The sequence below is a fragment of the Hyalella azteca genome, unplaced genomic scaffold (assembly GCF_000764305.2).
Source record: "Hyalella azteca isolate HAZT.00-mixed unplaced genomic scaffold, Hazt_2.0.2 contig13886, whole genome shotgun sequence".
In the NCBI taxonomy this organism is placed as follows: domain Eukaryota; kingdom Metazoa; phylum Arthropoda; class Malacostraca; order Amphipoda; family Hyalellidae; genus Hyalella; species Hyalella azteca.
In genome coordinates, this window is record NW_025943791.1 from 227,416 (window position 1) to 251,654 (window position 24,239).

At 36.6% G+C, this 24,239-nt stretch overlaps 1 protein-coding gene across 4 annotated transcripts in view; it reads right to left on the bottom strand.

Annotated features, from left to right (window-relative positions):
- LOC108670634 (chloride channel protein 2) overlaps nucleotides 1-24,239 on the bottom strand; it is a 77,454-nt gene that overhangs the window by 30,249 nt on the left and 22,966 nt on the right. For 2 of the 4 annotated variants that reach the window (XM_018158105.2, XM_018158103.2), the window contains exon 1: nucleotides 1,831-2,086. The exons of 1 other annotated variant lie outside the window; for it this stretch is intronic. In XM_018158105.2, the coding sequence (XP_018013594.1) occupies nucleotides 1,831-1,847 (17 nt within the window). In that variant the 5' untranslated portion in view covers nucleotides 1,848-2,086. Of the gene's footprint in view, nucleotides 1-1,830; nucleotides 2,088-24,239 lie in introns of those variants that run through there. One more of the 4 variants, XM_018158104.2, reaches the window with a different exon arrangement.

The window sequence follows — 24,239 nt, forward strand, 5'->3', positions numbered from 1 at the left end:
TGAATCACGATCTTGCCATACCAACACGTATTATAAGCAAGCAAGAGAAAACAGAGCAGGCACAAGTACGGCTAAACATTTCCAGCGGTGACTTCATTAGAAGCAGTAATAAACATCGCTGAACATGTCCAGCGGTGACTCCATTAGAAGCAGTAATAAATAGCGCTGCACATTTCCAGCGATGACTCCATCAAAAGCAGTAATAAACATCGCTGCACATTTTCAGCGGAGACTTCATTAAAAGCAGAAATAAACATCGCTGCACATTTCCAGCGGTGACTTCTTCATTAAAAGCAGTAATAAATATCGCTGCACATTTCCAGCGGTGACTTCATAAAAAGCAGTAATGAATATCGCTATACATTTCCAGCGGTGACTTCTTCATTAAAAGCAGTAATAAAAATCGCTGCACATTTCCAGCGGTGACTTCTTCATTAAAAGCAGTAATAAATATCGCTGCACATTTCCAACGTTGACTTCATTAAAAGCAGTAATAACCATCACTACACATTTCCAGCCGTGACTTCATGGAAAGCAGTAATAAACAACGTTGAACCTTCTATCAATTTATTTCGTCAGGCAGAGCAACGCTATCAAAGATCAAAGCAACGCTAACACCTACATAGAGCAGTGCCTGCCCAATACTTCTTGCTGAGTTTTACGATTTTAATTCGAATGCTTATTTCTCTATAATCCATTGTACCTCTTGTTATGTTTGGTAGGGATGAAAATGTTTTATCGATATCTATACTAGAGTTGGAGACGATCCATAGATGTTGATGGATTGGAAGCAAGTCTATTGGAAGCATAGTCCTACAGGGTACAGTAGAGATGATAAGCTGTGCAGATTTGAGTTTTTTTAATCGAGATAAAAAATGTCATTAGAAATTTAAAAGCGAAGAAAACACCACAAAAATTTAGCATATCTCTTTTGAAAACGTTTTGGAGACCAGCTCCATCGTCAGTTCGATAAATCTAGAACACAGATAAATGCAAAAATGTCATTTACGATGACTAAAAATCCGAAAACATGCGATGGGTATGACGAATCTTGTGTTATTGCACTGAACGAATAACTGATGATTGCAATTAACGAATAACATAAAAAAAGTTATTTATGGTGAGTGTGAATAAATTTTAGCTCTGCACCAAATAGATATTTCCAATCGAATTAGATTCGAGAATAAATGGCAAATTCGAAACACAAGCGATTTTTTACTAAACAAATTTTCAGAAGCGATTCATGATTATGATGCACCGTACAATATTTCTTTTTATGCAAAATGCAACAACAACATCCTTAACTTGCACACGGGTTAACGACTTGGCAACCAACGGGTTAACGGGTTAACGTGGGCAACCAACAGAACGACAGTACCGGCAACTATCATTATTAAAAGTTTTGTGTAATCATTAGCGGCTGATCGTCGGCCATGCAATAGCTTCGAAAATATTTTAAAATTCAATTTCAATTATTCGGAAGAATTTTTTTTGGTGCCACCTCAATGGCCAGCAAGAATTGGCATAACTAATTGATTTGAAGTGATTTATTAAATTTTTTCAACCATTTCCGCAAATAATTAAAAACTATGCATATAACGAGAAGTAAATCTTATAATTACATTTATATCTTATGATTTCATTTTTTGTTCATAAAATTATATGAAATTGTATAACACTGTAAATGCTTAAGTTTATACGTGAAGGGGATTTTGAAAGTGAATTAAAAAAGTGGTATATATTCCGGGAAACACAAGTTCAGCCAGGAATGGGACAACTAAGTCTAAATTACGTGCACCGAGTTGGAAAAAAATATCTCTTAAAACATACCTGTGATCCGACGACATCTCCGAGGTTTTTTTTAGCAGCTTCAGTGAGTTATGCTTTGGCTAAATCAGCCATCAGGTTGAAAGACACATCATATTCTACACACACTTCTCTTCTTGAACGAAAGATGTCTCTCGATGTTGATGAACTTTCTCTTGATCAAATGGTCAATGAATGTTCACTGCTTCTCAGTGCATATTAAGTTCATTAGGTTAGTCGTGAAAAGTTCATCTGCTGCGAGCTGGAAAGCTGACAATCTCGCAAGACTAGAATCTGAAATTTCTCTACTATTTTCCTGCTTAAATTTCGAACTTATATTTTATAGGCCGAAAAAAAAGTTTAAACTAAGATTATTCCTGCAAATAAAGTAAAAGATTGTTCTCAATATTTGATTGTTGATAATATTTGGGAATCAAAAAAGTTTGAAATGAATTCTGCACAATTGTTCAGCCTCAAATGCGCCCAGTATTTCAATTCACAATGACAGAAGTCCAAATAAATTCACAAAAATTAGCTGTTGCTTTCTTATGAACATCGTAAATTCTCACAATAGTTCTTATCTGAAATGTTGAAATCGAGAGCGACAATTCCAAGACAACTGAAGAAACTTTTTTCCACGACTGAAATTTTAAACTTATTACATGAATGTTATTCAAGACGGAAGTTCTTCATAAGAGAATATTTTAAAATGACCTTCAATAGCGCACAGCTCGTTCGCGCACAGGATGTCTGTACAAAAACAAATAATTTTCCGTGACGCAAGTCAAGCGACGAACTCAAACAGAACTGCGGTTTGGGTTCACATCAACAGAACTTTTTAAGGAGTTAAATTAATCGAACGTGAAGACTCCTTTAAAAGTGGACATTTTAAAAGTTTTGTTTCACTGTGAAAACACTAATTAAAATTAAATAAGAGCGAAGTTTAATGGATAAAAAATTGACATTTTCACTAATAATTCAAAGCAATGAGAAACGAACATAAGAGGGTAAAAAGTCAATATCGACCATAAGGTTGATATTGACCACTTTTGGAAGAAATTTGCCACTTTTTTTGCTTAATCACCAGGAGACTTGAGCGGTCATGGGTCGATCAGAACTTTACATGTCACCTCGTGTACGAAACGACATTCCTCCATCATGCACCGATAATTGTTTACAGGTGAAGTACAACATAAAACATAACGTATCACCATCGCGCAGAAATGAAAATTCACAAGAAGTTTGCTGCTCTAAGCCTAACTAACAAGCAACCGCTTATATTTTGTCGTACCAATGATAAGCAAGCTGAAAAAGTGTCAACAGTGAAAAAAACGACAATAAACCACGCCCATGCACACAATCAACTGAGATTGGTTAGTTCAGACAACGAACAGACGTGAACCACTTATTGATGTACCAGAAAATGTTTCAGCTGCAACTTGATTTTCTGAAATTTGTGTAAAAAAAACTGCCAGCACGAGTGAGCTAAGATTCGAAACCTTCTCTGGTGACGTTAACCCTGCTTACCGAGCCTCCAGACCCAAACAAAATTGCTGACGATTACTACATCGATGGACCATACATTTATTTAAGCAGGACATTTACCACGTTGATTTTTTTTTATCAACACGATGCTTCGTACAAGGCTTGAAGTTTCAAGGATACAGCATACAAAGCACCATCATTTCTTATGCTGGGCTCTTACAAATCAACATGCGTTCAAATGTGGACGTAAGTGGTACAACATTCATTGAAATATAGAGAAAAAATCATAACATTCATTCAGATGTAGACTAAATGTTATGGTCACTTCGCATGCGAGAAAAACCGATCTTTGCACGTTCTACGCTGTACATTTGGAGCCTCGTTATGCAGACATGTAAAGCACGACTCAGTCATAAGTAGAATCCTCCTTTATCACCCACCAATACAATTACCTATGTACAGAATCTGACGTTAAGAGTTGATAACAAATTGATCTTAAATCGATAACAAATTGATCTTTATATCGATTGACAGTTACTAGCATACGTTTAGGCAAATGATTAGTGCTCAGTAAGATCAAGCGTCCATTAGTTCCTAGTATTACAAAGCGTTGAATTATAAGATTTTCTTAATAGGTATATAAATAAACGTGGCGACGTATACAAACAAGTTCCGTAGACCGTTTTTGCCAGAATCGTGATAAACTCTTTACGATGAAGTTCGGCAATGATAGCCTATTTGTCTCACAAAATTGTTAAATGTCACGTATAATGGTCTACTAACACATTCCCTAACACGTTGTATAGTCAAATGACACTACAGGATACAAGCTCACATTCTCAAACACGCTCTATGGTCAAATGACACTACATGTCACACGCACGTACACATTCTCTAACACGCTGAATTTTTAAATGACACTACAGGTCACGAGCACACGTTCTCGAACACGCTGTATTTTCAAATGACACTAACAGGTCACACGCACACATTCCCCAACATGCTGTATGCTTTAATACACTCGGACCACACACACACCTTGTATAACACTCGAGCAACAAGGCGTCAGGTTGAGGAGGATGCAAGAGTCACAGTGCTGTGCAATTGAAATGTCTTGAGTGGAAATTTCCAGACAGGTTACCTCACAACCTGGGTCATAAAGTGCTTAAGAAGTGTGCTGATAGAAGTGGGCGCCAATAAAGAAATCATATAAGAGTCAATAAAGATTGTAATTCACACCAGGTATGACTTTTCGAGATGAATGTCCCACTAAAGACAAAACTTTCATCACATATGTATTTTTATCACTTCATCTGCAACAAGAAATACAATATATTTTAAACAGCAAATTACGTAGTGTGGATAGTAATTATAATACTAGCGTGGATAGTTGTAAATAGTATGTCGTGAACTCTCCAAGAAATTGTTAATAATTCATCCTTAACTATTAATGTCAATTTTAATGGCGTTCCAGGAGCTTAATGAAGTTAACCAACGACAGTGACGGTAGTTCATGAAAATCTAACATCGCAGGCCTTCCAAAACTGGGAACAGAAATCCTTTATTAAATAAAGAAAACTTACTAATAGACAACGAAGTTTATAAGATTTGAGAATCACTAATAATATTAACGTGAACGCGTAAAATTTCCGAGAATTTTCCGATACTAAAATGAAGTGTTGACGTTCAAGCGTAATTTTGTCATCAAATTCCGCAAGGAACAACAAATTACTATTCACTAAATTTTGAATGGAAAGACGAGAATAAAGAGAACTGCTTTCAATTATTAATAACGAGTTTTTGGAAAATATTTGACTAGTTGCTTAACGTAGAACATATTTCTCTAAGTTGAGTTCGTTACTGATTATTGAATGGATTCCGTCGACATTCTTCTTGTAAATTAATGATATACACGGATGAAATATGCCATGCAAACAAACAGCAATAGAGCAGTTGGGCAAATAAATGCAGATGCTCGCTCTTACTGTAATTTTAAATGAATCGAGCGTCTCTTGATCATATGTAGCCTCGCATGAAACTTGTACGAAAGAACTGCAGATGCTATAGCAGTTCTGAGCGTGCGATGACTGTACGTCCACAAAAAATTCATGTATGAAGTAAGTCACCAGACAATCTGTATATTAACTACTATATTCGTACCCGCTGCCATGTGTTTGAATCTTGTTAATGTTTCGCGTCATACCTATCTTATAATTAACGCTGACGTTTTTGATAGTAGATTATCGACTGGTAACAATCTTTATCATGAGATCAAGCAAGTCAATTTACTTGTGAATCGCGTGAAGCCGAAGGAACTTATTTCAGATATATCGGTAAGACCTTTTTTGAAATTTACCTGCAATGAGACGATGAATCAATTACTTAATAATATTAAGTAACTCCCCATCATCCCAATAAAGACACAATAACGTGAAATAATGTTATGTGGGTGTGTAACGAAATCAATCAGAGTAATAATATAATTCTTTAGGATATAAAATGAATAAATAAAAAAATGGTGAACTTGCAGATTACAAAGGAGGAGAGACGCGTGATCTAGGTGGAAGACGCGTGACCTAGGTAGAAGACGCGTGATCTAGGTGGAAGACGCGTGACCTAGGTAGAAGACGCGTGACCTAGGTAGAAGACGCGTGACCTAGGTAGAAGACGCGTGACCTAGGTAGAAGACGCGTGACCTAGGTAGAAGACGCGTGATCTAGGTGGAAGACGCATGATCTAGGAGACGCGTGATCTAGGAGACGCGTGATCTAGGAGACGCGTGATCTAGGAGACGCGTGATCTAGGAGACGCGTGATCTAGGAGACGCGTGATCCAGGAGACACGTGATCTAAAGAACGCATGATCAATAGTTCACTGACGTTAGCCTAAGAACCGAGACAAAATAACCACAAATATTCAAAGAAAAAAGACTCGATAACAAAAATGCAGCAGTGTATTGCAGCCGGAAGTAAACTTCTAAATGACATTGAATAAATACGTTATTTTAATGTTCATTTTTATTGATTCAAAATATCTATGAAACATATCAATATCCTGGTTAAGTGATGCACTTATCCTATATTAGAGCGCAATCAATGCAAGCAACAGCTAAATATCAAGCAATCCAATTATCATTTTTTAATCAATACACAAATCAACACAATCCACTCAGTTCGCTCCATGGGGCCAAGCCCAAAAATCCCAGGTTAAGGAAAACCAGGAACAGAAATTCGCGGAACAGCAATACTAATGTAATAAAAACAACGTACGACATGAATTGAAATCATTGTGAATTAATTTGCAATGAGATCATACATTAGAATTCATGATTGGACAGCCCTACTTTCAGTGTTCACTCATTGCTTTCACATGCAAAATGTTGGTGCAGGCGGAAAATTTATCGTTCTATTAATTCACTAAGAGTTGCGTCAATATTATGCTTCCTATGAAAGCATGCAATGTAAAACAAATGTTGGCTTAGTCAATAAAGTGAAATAATGAAAAAATTTCTTTTATCGTCGAGGAGGTACTTGCCTAAAATCATTTTCCACTGTGCGATTCAGAAATTTTTAGCAAATTGCATACGTTACAAAATATTACTGTACCTGATCACGAATACAAAACAGAAAATAATACATGCCGTTCGTGGAATGGTTAATTTCCTCGTTTTTCATACAATATCCAGCCCCAAGTCTGTAAACAAGCATCGAATACAAGGATTGTAGGTAACCACGACGTCATCGGCAGCAAACACACCGCGATGACTTAAATGACTGGCAAGTCTATTCCAGCGACTTGACGTACATGCCGAAGATATTCTCATAACCACATTCTTCCCCTATCTTTCATTCTGCCGATAAAGAAACAGTGACTTAACCATTCTCCATCATGAGACTGACGTCAAATTTTTTGGGCTGTGGTCACTCAAAATGAACACGAAATGCAGTTCAGCGCGATGACGTCCTTGCGGCGTCGTAACGGTTGACAGTTCAAACAAGCGGCAATGAATATGTCCACGCAGAAGGCCATTTCAGCGTTTAATCGAGTAGGAAAATACGTGACAATTAATTTATATAAAAAATCAATCTAATACTAAAAATCAACCTAATAAATACAGTAGAAGTAAGCATTAACGCAGCGACCTATAACAAAATAAATATACAGCAAAGTCTTTGAGTAACAAGCTTGAACAACTAAACGGACGAGCAGGTTTTTTCTACTAATTTAATTCAGATGAAAATACAGTAAGACGCAGAGATGCGCACGTCTAAAAACAAAGAGTGACGTCAAACGATGATAGAATTTATTTGTTAAGCCAGTAGTGATAAGTAGCCTCGCAGCATTCAAATTGATGCCGCTCTTCAACTACAATCGTGGAATGTAGTAAGCAGTCGAGAGGAAATGATAAGCCTATATCTACGCAACAAATTCAGTGAATGACGAACTTGTCTGGCAAGGGCGACGATAAGCGCATGAATTAAAATATTATGAATCCCAGATAATTGAGCCAGCCACTTGTCACGTACAGGAGAACAAGGGCAACCAGATTGCTTTATTGCACCTGAATTGTGAACAACCGGCTTCCTAAAGATCATAATCTTGGCCTACGTAGTAGAGCGTCTTCCGTAAGCGGGAAATGCCAAGTGCATTAATAGGTGTGAAGAATTGTACAACGATAGCACCATTACGCATATGGTGACGTGGTTCGCTTTTATGAGGGTTTATTGACAGCCACTTGTTTTAGTACCCTTTACAGTCAGTTTTTATTCTATTATATATAACATCAAAAAAATATGACAGGTAACTTTACCTCCGTATTCTACTTATTTTCAACTCCGTCAATTCTGCTAAATATTTGGACACTAAACATACAGTATCTTGGCTAATTGTTTTGCGCCGACTCGTGTCTTTTGCAAGGGTCTGATTACAGATTCTATATAACGGTAAATTTTTCATTTTCTTTTTGACCCGAAGTGTGTGAGTGAAAATTAATTGGCATAGGTACACGTTTTTAGGCTTAGGCTTAAACATTGAAATTTAAATTGAATTTTTTGCTTTGCGTTACCAAAACATTGAAAATGAGGACATTACACGTAAAATATCGGTAAATGCCTCTTGAAATAACCCATTAGGTATGATAAAATAATAAGTTATACAGATCATCAAAATTGCCAAACAGATGAAGAGATCGAAAAATAAATGTTATTATAGACGACATTTTCCCTAGTACTATACAAGATTTGCCGAAAATCAAGCTAAAATTGACTGACAGAACAAAGACATTTACAGGATCATACGCGTCAAAACGTCGCTGGAGGATAGATACCCTCAATCATAATGATCATCTATAATTACCCTTCAATCAAAGGAAACACGAGCGAGCTCTAAAATTAAACGACCAACTCTACGGCAGAAATCTTTCATGTTATTCACAATTCATCTAAGATCGTTGTACAGTTGAGATAAATCAAGTTGTCTGATAATCCAAGAAGAAACATTCGACGTATCAGGGTTGAATTCAGCAACAATGTGGGATAAAAAAAGTAGATAAGTAAAAAAAAGTACGCCTTAGTCTCAGCTAAGCAGAACCCCTATCCTTGCCCATGGAAAGGATTTATTGTGCCTGCAGCGGATTAGAAATCTGTCACATCTATGCATTAATAAATCGTGACTGCATTCGTAAATCGTGAATAAATTCGAAAATGGTTGGTAACTGATGGCTAAAGAATGAACATAATGTAATTAAGAGAAATACCGTAATATTATTCTGTTTCCCGACATGCAAAACATGTCTCTAGAGTTAATATGGTTACATGATAATCGATGGATAGCAATTGTCAATATTTGACGAACCCAATATATTTGAAGAATACATTATAAGTTAGCCATGAAAGATATAATCTTCGTAAAAATATTCTACACTAGAATTCAGTACGATTGAATATTTCTCAGATAAGTCATCACCCAAATGGGGCGGGAGGTCTCGAGTGACCAGCCCTCCGAAGCTGGCTCAAAAGAAGCATCGTTAGCATCTCAAAGAGACGAGGTGACAAGGAGCGACAGGTGAACTCGTACGAGAGGTCGCTTACACGGGACGTCGGCCGCCCGCACGAGAGAAATGTAAGATGTAGATAGTAGATGTAGATAGTAAGATGTGTGTCTCTTCTCTAATGTGTAGAGAAGAGAAATGTAAGGTATCCTGCCTACATGATAGCGTAACCCCACAAGTGACCTGCATACATGATAGCTTAACCCCACAACTGACCTGCCTACATGATAGCTTAACCCCACAACCGCAACGCCTACATGATAGCTTAACACAACAATTGAGGCTCGTGGTTAGGCACCGCGAGCTGTGGTGGAGCGCTCAGACATAAAACCTCTGTAGGGAAACGAAATCCCATAGGACACCAGAAGAGGAGGACTTCTGACATGTCAGAAGTCCCCCCTGAGGAGGTTATTGGTTATTAAAGTTATAACCAAAATACAACATACATCATGTACCTTAAAACAGTGAAAGTAGCAGGCCTCATATACACGAACTAAATGTTGATCACAACTACTCGCTTCATTTATTATACAGTTGTAAATAAGTTCAATGAATCATATTGATAAGCAGACACGCTCACCAGAGTACACTATAAATTTAATGGGAAAATCAATTAAAAATATGAGTAACACTGGTGGAAATTTAGCATCAGACTGCCAATTTGTGGGTAAACTACACTGAGCATTTCAGCTGGACACTCGGCATCGAAATCGTACGCGTACTAAACAGACTAAACAGCGAACATAATCACTTAACAAAAATCAGATCACAGATTGTAAATTGAAAAAATAAGAATAACTCTAAAAACATACAAAGGTAAGTAAGACCACAAAATTTCTATAGAAACACAAAACTATAACCCACTTAACAACAGAAATCCCAAACAGGGAGATTAACGTTAGTCAAATAGTTAAGTTAAACGTCATGCCGGGGGAGTCGGCAAAGCTACAGACACAGCACAGCGCAGGCGCCGGTAGCGCACGTGGCCGCCTGGAGGCAAGTGACTAAGCGTGGCAGAGCAACATTGCGTCCCTGTAGCTTAGCGCGTCTTCTATGCAGCTCTGCTGCAGCTGCGGTACTCTTCCAAGGTAATCTGTAGCTCTGCTGCAGCTGCGATACTCTTCCAAGATAATCTGCAGCTCTGCTGCAGCTGCGGTACTCTTCCAAGATAATCTGCAGCTCTGCTGCAACTGCGGTACTCTTCCAAGGTAATCTGCAGCACGCAGCTCGGCAGCTGAAAGTCTTGCATGTACTCAAGAGTTCAAATAATAAGGATAATACTCATCGAGAGACTCTAGTTATCTCCGTAAGAATTACCATTGGCGATCTGAACACAATAAATTTGAAAAAAAAAACAACTATAAAATGATCGTAAACGAAGAGACCTCAACGTAGCATCAGAACTTGCTTAAGTACACATAGCGGTAAATTCTTCGTCTACATTTGGTGGATTTGGCTAAGCCGTCAGTGATTGGCGGACGAGTTACGAACTCGTAGGAATTTTCAATAGTACGGTCTCAGGAATGCTTCGCTTGTGAGTGTATTCCTGGATTGAGCGCTTGTAAACAGTACGCCAAAAGGAAATAAATACGAATTGCTGCTTGAACGTCGTTAAGGCTTATTACATACAAATAGATTTTCACAGAGAAGAAATATACATAGGCCTAAAAATTAAAAGCGTTTGAACTAACTCAAATCGAAACTGATAAATCTATCTCCTAGTTGGACCAAAGCGCTGGTCTCTCAATGCATAGTTAAGCCAACTGCAAAACTTTAATTGCACAAAGCATTAAACCTGAAATTTCAACACAGTGTTGTCAGAATACAAATAATCGTTAATTGCGAAAAAGTTTGTCGGATTTGCATATCGCGAGCATCAGGCTCGCCGACGGCTGCTAGCAGAAGTGGAGTCCGTTTCTCCAGCTTTGGAACACCGCACTGTAAATCTCGATCAAATACTTCAAAAGGGCCCATTGTTTCCAACAATAAGTTTTAGTGCAGTAACGCGGAACAGAAGCACAGTTCACAGTTTGTATCATACTTGTATCATGTTACTCTTTTAATTACTTGGTTCAAGCGATAGGTCTATGTAGACTTTCCATGCTCTGCGAGCATTCCATTATTGGCTAACTGACGGCATGAACTATAAAGTATCAAAATGACATTTATTAGTTACAGCGTAGATAATCTGTTGTGCAAGGAGTTATCGAGCGGCATAAATAATAACTAAATAATAAATTAATATAAATCCCCATAATAACCATAGTTATTTCGTCATGACGGCGAAAAACGAATCCAACAGTTTAATTTGACATCGATATATTGAGACATTCAGAGAAATTTTAATGGGGATTTAATGTAGAATAGTTGACGGGAAAACTTAATTTTTGACTGATTAGTTGTGGCCCTCGTTTTGCCAATTAATCCCTAATTTTTGGATTGTTTCATATAAGAGAAAAACTTTATTTTTTCCAAAAAGTAAAACATCATAATTTTGTGGTAATATACGTAGGTTTGCACATTGTAACCCACTTGAAACTCTTCACTGTGAAGCCCCAAAGTGACCACTTAAATGGGTGAGAAAACCGTTAGCGCCATTGTAAAATGTAAGTCACAAAAAATATTGAAATATTCATGTGAAGTATTGAGAATGTAAATATTTAAAATTTTAATTTTCTTTATATTGTCTAGAATCGTTCTAATTTCAACGATACTTTCTAAAATTTTCCGTCTAAAAATTAGCTGGCGCACGGAAGCTGAACGACTTAGGAAAAATGTCTGACCGTTAGCTGAATATTTTCATATGATATAAATTTAGTAAAACAATATTCAATTACAAACAGACTGAAGACAGTTTCCAAGACAAAACGATTTTGTCCAAGCTTCAGCTGATTACTGACCGGTTTTCTTTGTAAAGAAATCTTAACAGAAATATAAGAAATTGAATTCGCTTGAAATGGTATATAGCCGAGTCAAGAAGAAAGGATTTGACCATTGATGAAACTGACATGCCTGAAACGTTCGTTGTGTTCTTTCTTAATTTATTAGAGAATTTAGATCAAACTTAGCATAGTTTCAGAGGTCAACGTACTCTTCTAAAAATTGGAATTTCTAGTGAGACATGAAATTTCCGTTCAAGTTCACTTTCCCGAATACCTTTCACCTCCACATCATTCAAAGAATATTTCTGGAGCCAAAATTTTATTTTGAAGTATTTCCTATTCTAATTCTTTTCATTCCAGAGAGTTTCTAGCCAGACAATGAAAGTTTGTATGTGATGCCTCAGTAGACTATAGAATGCATGCATTCAGGGACGATTCATCGTCAAGTTAAGATTGAAATTTATTACTTTGATTATGTTCACAAGTTAATTAGTTATTATTATCACTGTTATTTAGCGAACTTTTAAATTTTACTTGAATCCATAACAGTGCTTTATGGTATGTTATTGTTGAAGAAAATGAGTGAAAATAAAATATATTGTGAAAGGCTGATGTCACGAAAAAAAAATGCTTAAAACTTTCGAGTGCTTTGAAATTAATGAATAAGCGAGACAGAAATCTGAACATAGTTTAAACTTGATAGTAATTTATTAACTATTGCAGTTTTTTTACATTTACAATGACCAACATCAATGTATGATAAAACTACCCTTGACCTGTCCGATGTCAAGGTGCTGGATTTTCTAAACATTTGTTGGTAAGTTTTTAAAACCACTTTGATCAAACAGAAAGTTCATTTTTATTATCGTGTTATCAGATATTGGAATACGAAAACAAGAGCACACCTGACATGAGCTGACGTCCGAGGTCATATAAGTTCTTCGAAAGTAGATCGTAGTTGAAACAATAAAGATTACAATGAAAATGTAAATTAATTTAAAATTCTTAAATTCATATGCGTCAAGTATAAAAAAAATTATGCAGCAGTGGCAGTATCATGCAGAGCAAAGTTAATACAAGTATTAATATAAATAATATTATTAACTTATTTGTTATTAATAATGTACGTAGTCGCCGCTTCAAATAGTGTTGCACAATTCAAGTTGCGCCTAATGCACATTCGGTTATTCAGTTACCTACTAAGCTAACTTGCACAAAAATCAAGTTTGGAAAGAAATATTTTACTAATTAGAAATATCATAAACGGGAGAGCGGAGAAAAATAAAAAATGAATACACTGAGAACTTGATAATTATAGTAAATCATCCATTATCGACATTTTCAATTAATTTCCATTATCATCTTGGAACAATTACGCGTTAGTTCGATATTAAAACAGTTTGACCGAAAATTTTAGAAAATCATCTAGGCGGAGAACTGTGCGCTTTCACGTCACTCAGATTGAAGTTTTTTCTATTAAAAAAATATAGTTTTATCAAGCTTACGTCAATGAAATTTGTGTTGTCATGCCACGGCAGGAGGAACGCAACCAGATCAGAGTAATAAAAAAATTTCGACCAACATGTGGACAGATGTACATAGTACAGTACATGCTGGAGCTACAGCTGCACGCTACACCGGCACCACACTTGTGATGTTTAGAGAGGAGCTAACAAAGACGCTCGGCGTATTGCTGATCACCATAGCCAGAAGATGGTGTGGTACATAGATGGTAATAATTAATGAAGGAACGTACGAAGAATAAAACAATTGTATAAACGAAAATTCAATAGAATGGGAAAAGAAACTAAAATCATTCTGATATGATGATGAAACCTTAAGTTCTGGGAACGTTCCTTTCTAAATTTATAATTGCAAAAAAAAAACATTAAATCAGAGTGAATCCTCGCTTGAACATTGAATGTGACTTCGAATTCATCATGAAACATTCCACAGGAAGCGCAAGTAAGAAGAATATGTTCCTGTTACGACGCAGCGCGCGTGATCTGAAATGCCAACAGCAATAACACTTACAATGCCTTACAAATAGCATTCGTGTTAATGTTGCTGCTCTTCCTCGTGGTGTTGCTGCGAGTGTGGATTTTTTAATGCTGTTAGTGACTGTTTGTTGTTGATAATGTTGCTCGTTATGTGAAATGCCGTTTGTTGTGAGCAATGCTGAATGTTATTTGTAATGCTGAATGTTGTAAGCAATGCTGAATGTTGTGAGCAATGCTGAATGTTGTGAGCAATGCTGAATGTTGTGAGCAATGCTGAATGTTTTTGTAATGCTCAATATTGTGATTATTAGTAATGCTGAATGTTGTAAGCAATGCTGAATGTTGTGAGCAATGCTGAATGTTGTGAGCAATGCTGAATGTTGTGAGCAATGCTGAATGTTGTGAGCAATGCTGAATGTTGTGAGCAATGCTGAATGTTTTTTTTAATGCTCAATATTGTGAGCAATGCGCTGAATGTTATTTGTAATGCTGAATGTCGTTTGCAATGATGCACATTTTTTTTAATGCTGCATGTTGTTTGCAATGATGCACGTTGTTTGCGATGCTGCACGTTGTTTGTAATGTTTAATGTTGTTTGCAATAATGCTCGTTGTTTGCAATGATGCGTGTTTTTAGCAATCCTGTTTATTAGCACTGCCAGTTGCATGTAACGCTGTTCCCAACATCGCCTCCTATTCTGTGCGAATGGCGAGATGTTCTCTAAACCATCTTTTTTCCATCGGCCTTGAATCGTCGTGTCCAGCTGCACTGATTTGACATAAGTCTGTCACTAGAGCATCGATTTCTTTGCCCTGGAACAGTTGCGATTTGACGCTTTCAAATACACGGTCAAATGCATTCATCAAACCTATCACGCTCAGAGCCGCCGCTATTTGATAAAAGAGCTTCTGATGACACCGGTGGACTCAAAGCAAAAATATCTTGTGCATGTGGAAGCAAAACAGATTGAAGGTTCGTGTATGAAATCAACTTGAAGTCCTTGGAATTTCACGTACTGACGTCAAAACTGTATAAAGTATCACTTGTTTGGTTTATGCGTTCTCTTCATTTCATACGAACACTGCAATAGAAGAATTGTTCAATTGCAACTAGTCCCTTGAATCTTCTACACAAGCTTTTGTTGTGTAACCTTCTACATGAAATTTTATTGGGAAATCTTATACATGAACCCGGAAGTGGTAGAGAGTTTTGTAGACAATGACTGGCTTGTAGAATATAAATCAGGCCATATAGTCTATCAATATCCCTAAGTAATAACCGATTAGAAACAAACTATGACATGACTGAATACATTACAAACTGAATGTTGCAGAATTAAACTTAATCATTTCGGACGATCCGGTAGAATGATTAAAAGTAATTTATAATTTCTGAAACCACATAGACGAGCCCCGGTTATGGCTAAGTTTTCACACTAGTGTAGTCACTGTTTTAACAAGCCAATTTCAACAGCATAATTGCAATTGTTTTAGCCGTCACATTTTTTTAATGAGACGTTTGATATTCTCTTATCAGTTAGCATGTGTTTTGTTGAAGTGGGTTAAGGGCGATTGTTAGCGAGGTACTAAGATTTATTCAGTTTAAACATGGAGTTTTGTGTGAAAGAATTATTTTAATACCATCCTGATTATAAGTTCAAGAAACTTAATTGACAAACGTAGGCCTAAATTGAATACACTAAGGAAATAGGTTAGTACTACACTAATTGAATACAAAAAATACATTAAGGAAATACTAAAATTAGTACCTATTCCTTTCCTTAAGTTATAACATTGGCTACTTTTATTTATAATTATATTATATAATGTTCAATGGTCACTAATTAAATTCAAATCAAAGACTTGTCAGTACAGTGTACTTCTCATCTTATAAATGGAACAGAATATCAATAAATAGTTTTCTGCTCACAACAAAGAAAACTGCCATGACTAGCGTATACTCCTTTAAAAATAAATCGGCCATCACACCTGTTGTACGACTGGTGGACCACTGCATGACTGGTGTAGCAGCTTCATTTACTCCAATCAGCTTCATAATTTTGAGTACATAATTAGCTTAACCAGCTTCATCATTCCGAGGATACAATTAGCATAAATAGCTTCATAAAAAAACGATTGCTAGACTTGAATTGAGAAATAGGAAAAAATGTAGTGATTTTTTGAAAGGGCGTCTACGTGTCGCCCGTTTATGGCTCACGGCGCCATTTATTTATTCTGGCTCTTACCACTGCAAATCTAGCTAGTTTATTTCGTAATATCCTTCTAGATCTACTTATGACCATACAGTTTTCCACATGTTACATAGTAATGAAGAATTTTTTGTTCGTTTTCATGGATTTAGTTAATTGAAAGGCAGTTCGAAATAAAAAACATCACCTCATCTAGTATGCAAGGCTCAACGTGCGGTGAGTGGCTAACAATATTCCCAAACCCTTTACTACTCCTGAATTCATTAATAACCCTGAACCCCTTTATATTCTTGAACCCATTAGTTTTCTATTCTAGGGACCCTTTATATTCTTGAATTCAGGAATATTACCGAGTCCATTAATATTCCTGATGCAATTCCGGAATCGCACTTTCCATGTAGAGATCCCGCACACCCTCTGTTTTCTCCAGTACCTCCTTGAGCTTCCTATAGGATATATAGTTGGAAGTCTTATCTTAATACGCATCAGATAAATGTCAAGTAATGTGTTTTCAGTAAAAATAGCGGAGGCTGTGAAAAAACATGTGATGAAAGGAGGAAGGGACCTATAAGGGGACATGATACTGGAGATAATGACTTATTTTTTATTTATTCAAGGAGTGTGGGAGGCTTAGATATTAGGAGCAGATGACACGCATGATAGCCGTATCACATAGTCGAAATAACTAACTACTTGAATACAGCCAGAATAGTTTACACAAGCGTTTATTTGCGTTATATTTCTATTCAATTTAAAATATTTACTCGTATAATCGGTTTCAACGCGTAAGCGATGCACTGCGGAGATGTTCGGTGCAGATAGAAAAGTTACAAATCTCACAATAAATAAAAATGTCACAATTTTAATAAATTCCTAATTTATGTTCACACCGGTTAAAAATCCATCGCTTGACTCGCGAGAATTCAATTAAGAAGTCTTGTGCTTAGAAGTAAATTACATTGAAGCAGATTCTCTCCGGAATCTCCGCAACGAATTTCCACAATATTTTACCAACTTAATTACTTATAAAATTTTCTGTCAATTGAATAATTAGAACAAAACCGATTGTCGAAAGCAACAATAGTGAAATAGAAGTTACAATTTTATTCCCTTTAATACGAATATATTGTAACTAAAATATTTTCAGGATACTGGTCTAAAAATACGATCAAGTAGGGTAAAATACACGTACCTGCAATCCTCGTAAATCGTTGGTTTAATCATACTTGTGAACGAGTAATAGACGAGTAATAAAAATACCTGGAAGTTGAGGCCCATCCATTACTCACCGATGCAACTCTGTGTGGCAAATGCTGTCAATTACGCGGCCAACTCACCTGCAGAAAAAGATCAGGTTTTATTCAAAGAAATCTTTAATGATGGATCAAAATTAGTGTACGGAAAGCGGCAATTCTTTAAATTACATAAGGAATAATAAAACACCTTATCAAGCCTTCAGTGGTAAAAACAAGCATCGAAAAAAATTATACGGAAAAAAATTCGAATGGGAATCAGAGCGATCGATAAGTTTCATAAAATCAAGTACCATGGAAGTAAATCTTATTATTGTAATCAATGAATAATAAAAGCATTCGTCGAATATGGCGCATTCAAATTATTGATTGCTCAATTCATTTCGTTTCATGAAGGAAACTGCAACGTTTGTATAATTACTGGGTAACCAACAAGGTCACAGGATCAAGTGAAGAAATATGGACACTATTTTTACTTCGAGACATCATTTTTAATTCGAAACTATAAATCAAAGAAATAGTATAGCAGGAAATTTAGAAAGAATATTCGAGCGAGGGTTTTCTCGAATGTGTTAACTTAATATGAAACCCTCAAATGTTTAAATGATACCAGTTAGCAAATTTGAAAATTATAAAACTTCTTTTGGGATACGTAAGTTACATGTTACAATTCATCAATTCTTTCAAAAATTGTGTCAGCTTATCACATTCTGACCCAAGCAACTCCTTCCACCCGACAGATCTCTATCAATGTTGATCGATTCTTCGTAAAATCGAACCCGTGATCTTCCGTTCACAGTTTTTTACATTAGTGATTTAGAACTCATTTACACTCAATTCTCTTCCAAGCACATAATACAGTAGTAACTTTGTACATTCATGCAAAAAAAAACATTTTAGAGTATAACATCTGAACGAAAATTCCCTATAAAGATTTCGAATCGTGTACGTTTGAAGATTCCAGAAAACTTGCATTCTGATTGTCGGCACAAAATAATAATAATAGCTAATAATGAAAATAGTTTGAAAAGTTTCCCTTAGAATCTGCAAATACTGAGCTCCAAAGATTCATTCGCTATCTCTATAAACATGCATGCACTTGTGCATTTTCTTATTCACAAATTCCTAATATTCATAAATTAACAATAACTTTACCACGAGTTCCAGAAAACCGTGTATGAACGGAGTATTTTTTTTTATAACCCAAGCAGATCTTGCACACACGCAAACCTCATAACCGTTCGAGCGAATATTTTAATGTCGGTTGTCGGGTCAAGAGCGAGACCTTTGCTGCCTCAAAACAATAGCACGGACTACGACACGAAGAACAATATTTAACTTGACAAATTAGGGCTAACTTAGTAGTGAAAGATTTTCATGCGAGAACATCTAATAATGAAGACTGAACATTTAAGGTAAATTGCAGGTGATTAGACTGCAATATTCTACGTCCAAAATCTCTTGTTAACTTTAGCAATAATCACTCGAAAATATGATTGGCATTGCACGGCAACATGAATTATGTGGAATGCGCACGGGCATTTTGTGACAACGTCTATACTGCAGAATGCGTGTTGGCATTACGTGGTATAACGTCAATTATGCGCAGTGCGTGGAATGCGTGTCGGCATTGCGTGGCAACGTCAATAATGCGAGGAATGCGGGTCGGCATTGCGTGGCTACTGTCAATAATAATGCGGAATGAGTGGCTACGTCAATAATGCAGAATGCGTGGCTACGTCAATAATGCGGAATGCGTAGCAACATCAATAATGAGGAATGCGTGCATTGCATGGCTGCATTAATAATGAGTGGAATGCGTGTCGGCATTGCGTGGCAATTATGGGAACGTGCTAGGTCAATAATGCGTAATGCGTAGCTACATCAATAATGAGGAATGCGTGCATTGCGTGGCTACATTAATAATGCGTGGAATGCGTGCATTGCGTGGCTACATTAATAATGCGTGGAATGCGTGTCGGCATTGGGTGGCTACGGGAAACGGAGCCAGGTGGCTGCAAATGACACGGCTGCGGTAGCCTAAATGACGGAGCAACTTGCAGGACTGGCAATCTGACGTACACAGGGACGAACGTCGCTCCGTTTCTTAACCCCTTGTCACTAACTCGGTCTAGTGAAAAAAACTATCTAATCTTAATAGATCTCAATCATGCGAATGGATCAAAAAATTTTTCAATAATGCAAATAGATTAATATAGTTTCTGCGATCTTGAAACTTGATAAAATAAATTTACTCTGAAGAAATTCGCATTCTTCTCAATAAAGAAAATGAACTTTTTTATCGTGCACTTACGAATTTTTTTTACAAATTTCACACGCGATTGCTGTAAAGTTACTGGCGCCTTCAATCTATCAGCATAACAGTGTTTTCATTTTTTGCAAAGGTTTCGCAAAACAATTATTTTTAGATGTCCAATAGCATAGCAATGTGTTATTTTCACCAAAGATTGCCGAAAATAATTTTCCTTTGTAGATTGCGCTGCTCGAAGTGCAATTGAGAATCGATCGTCGTCGCATCCAATGAGCGATTCATGAAACTTAGCTAAGATGGACGTTGAAAAGACGAAATTATTCTGATAATTCACGCGAAATTGCGTCATTTAAAAAAATTAACAAAGAACCCTATTGTGCAATTTCAAGTGGACGAACGAAATATGACTACCCATTTTCAACTACGCCTTTTACTCGTACATTACATTCTGCGATGAAATAGGGTTTATATCATCGTCTGCTTATATCGCAAGTTCACAAGGAATTTAAAAGAAAAGAAAACGCCAAGAAAATTCACCATATCGATATTGAAAACGTTTCGGAGTCCAGCTCCATCATCAGTTCGACTAAACTAAAAATGAATAAAATCATTTTATAAGTCAAAATTCAAAGACAGACATAAAACCTAAACAAGACCTAACATTGTATAGAAAAACAGGACTAGATTGGATCTGATAGACTAGATTGGGCTAACTGGTGATGGAGCTGGACAGGAAACGTTTTCAATATCGATATGGTGAATTTTCTTGGCGTTTACTTTGCTTTTAAATTCCTTTTGAAATAGGGTTTGACATGCGATTTTAGCCAAAGAAACACGACGATGACTCGCCAGGACTACATGAAAGACGCTGGGCGTCTAAAACTCTCAAGGACTAGGGGATAAAAACACGAAACCTTCGTCTTGGCCAGCGGGCAAAACTTCATCATCGGAGCAGCCTACCTATAGACGCCATCAGCGGATGATCAGCCTCAAATGCATATGTCTGAACTAGTTTTTTTAAAAACGTACTGTTTTAGCCTCAAATGGAATTTTAAGTGATAGAAACAAAAGAATCCTGATCAAGACGGCGTACGCAAAACCCAGCAGCAACACGAGGAAGTGACATATTCTGAGGTAATGTAAATGATGAATTGGATTGGCAGACATTATTGAAATCAGAAAATTCCTAGATTTCCTGTTATGAGAAAGCAGGGAATTGGTTGATAGGTTGGTTTCGAAAGTTTGCAATCGCGTAATGTAATCTAAAGATCAATTATACGCCGAAAAACATTAAAAAGAATGTTTTTAATCATTAATAATGGCAGTAAGTTGTACCGTGGCCGAGCAGAGGAGATAAATCTGGATAATTCCGCCCAGCTACCAGAGGCGCTTGTCACTTCGTCGCGGCCAGCGGCGACGGCGACCGCGCTTAGCGGATGCGGTGACGCTGCGCACCATTTCCAAAATGCGACACGTATTTTTTCGACTTTTTTATTCTACTGTAATAGCTCCAGCTGATGGTTGCGCTATTATATTAATACGATTTGGTAGTAATGAAAAGTTGATCCTCTCCAAAATTAACCAGTTTTTATTCGACTGTAATAGCTCCAGCTGATGGTTGCGCTATTATATTAATACGGTTTGATAGTCAATTAATAGTTGTTTCTCTCCAAAGTTAACCAATCAAAATTCAAGGCACTATTTTTGAGTTTAACTACAGCATTATAAAAAATAATTTTCATCGACTAGTATAGAAATATCAACAATCCACTTAAGTTAAGATTTGTTGAAAAATTGCACTCACTAAATTTGAAATAATGCCCATAAATAATACAAAAGCGAAGACGTGAAGAAGTAAATTATTCAATCTATTAATTTACGAGAACGTTAAACACTGAACGAAATCTTGCTAAAGTCACTAACCAATTCAAGATACATTGCACGAAACCCGGAGATCCATTTTAACGAACAAATTAAAACTTAATCATTGCAATAAAACAGCGACATATATTTACCGCATTACTGTACACTTACTGTACCAAAACCATACCGGATATAAAACTGTATGGTTTACCGGATTACTGTACCAAAACCATACCGGATATAAAAAAAGCGGACCTCTGAAGATTGATTTGAGAATACGAAAACAGTGATCTCGTTGATTATTGGAATTAATTGTACACGAGAATCGGTACTTATCATAACTAATCCAGTCCTGCAAGGAAAATAAGCGATTATGTAACGCACGTTCCATAAACTGACTGTACATGGAATACCTCGCACGGCTCTGGTGCCTTGTTATTTACCTACGAATTTACCTATGTTTTAACCTGTATAGTTATCTGCATAGTTAGTGGATAAGATACGGGGATCACATCGAGCAGTTATTCAGTAGGATGTATGTCAACCTGTGAGGGACATTGTGGTCCTTACATAATCCCACCTTCAATCAATTTACTTCAAGGCATGGGCAGGAAATGTTGCGAATAGTCATGTCGTAGTATTAGGAACTAGAAATACTCAGCTACAGAAATTCAGACTTTATTGTTTGGACGATATTAACAATTATCGATAAATCAACGGCGTTTTCATGGGCAGTCTCCAGGGTACAACTTTGCAGAATTTTACATGTATAAGAACTGGAAAATCGAGTGTTCGACGTGCAGATCAAGCCTGAGCTTTACTGCAAACACGTCGGCGACAATTTAGTCGTCGTACGGGATGAAGAGCACATGGCTAAAATGCGAGTTGTCATAGGACACAACTCAGCTTTAAAGTTCACTCATGAACTCAGACGAAATCGTACGTAACCCTTCCTTGATATACTAGTGCAAGTTAAAGAGAATTCGTTTGGCACATAAGTTTACCGAAAACCTACAGAAGTTGGAAGGGTGATTAACGGATTAATGAAGCTATAGTGAAAGTCCAAACCATTGAGTACCGTGCGAGACTTCGTACATCGTGGGTTCAAAAAGTGTACTATGTACATCCAAAAGTGATCGAAAAACTGAACTCCGAACCTTAAAAGAAATCTTGGTTAACAATGAGTATTCAAATAGAACAATCGACGCTGAAATTTAAAATTTTCGATCAAGACAAACAGAACAACGAAATCGCATCAAATGGAAACAACACGACCATTTAATACCAAAATCAGATGATCATAGGTTTATAGGTTGATGGACAAGTTTTGCAGTCAATCTTTCAGAATCCGGGGCGCAGCGGAAAATGATAAAATCAAACTTCTGATTACGGTAAAGTCAATCACTTGTCCAGAATAATAATGCATGTAAAAAATCGTTACTCCTATACAAGAAACAAATGTAGTTAACAAATTTTCTTGTAATAAAGAAGGCTGTCGACTTCTTCAAACATGAACTAAATTGATTTGACCTTAACAACAGTAAGCCGTCGCCCCCACATTCCACCTTTATTCCTACAATCTGGAGGGCCAAAGAAGGCTGAGGGAGACTCGCAGCAAGACCATCCCCTGAACGATTGGAGGCCTGCACCAGCATCATCATGCGAGGCCCCGACGCTACAAGACTGGCGATTGCTGAAGCCCATCATTATCAAGATTGAGTCTCCAGCTTTCAACCTACAAACCTCCGGATTCATCTGGACGTTGAAATTATTTTCCCAGCAATTTCAAGCTCTAATTTCTTATTTATATCCATTATGCCCATTGTTTGTACTATTTACACTTCTATTACTTAAATATGCATTATTCTATTACTAAAAAATGATTATTGAACAATAAATAGTCGATACGTGGAATTCTGTTAAAAATGTCATTCGGTAACATACTCTTTGATGTAACGGCACCAACAAGAAATTTTGTTTCAACTCGTAAAAAAACAGGAAAATAGTTAATAAAAAGCATGCGTTTTTCCTCAATTATACTAGCAGAAATTGGTAAAATAGATACTATGCGAAAATTATAATTTGAAAACTACTGAAATAATTTTCAATTCCCACCGAATACTGAAGTTAGAAGACGGGTAGACTCTGATCTTTAATGATGAGGTTTCCAGCAGCTCGTTTTGTTACATTTGAAACGTCTAGTTTGAAAGCCTTATTTTCGATATAGTTAGGCCAACAAAAAAAAAATTAGCACGAAAATTTACAATAAAATTCATTCTATGTTCTGCAATCGTACTTGCGTAGATAAATATTTGTACATCGGAGGTTACGTACGCAATATGATTTATCTCATTTAGATAATAATCATTATTTCGGTGTTTGAAAACTCTCACAGAGAATAGGGACGATAACCGAGCCTT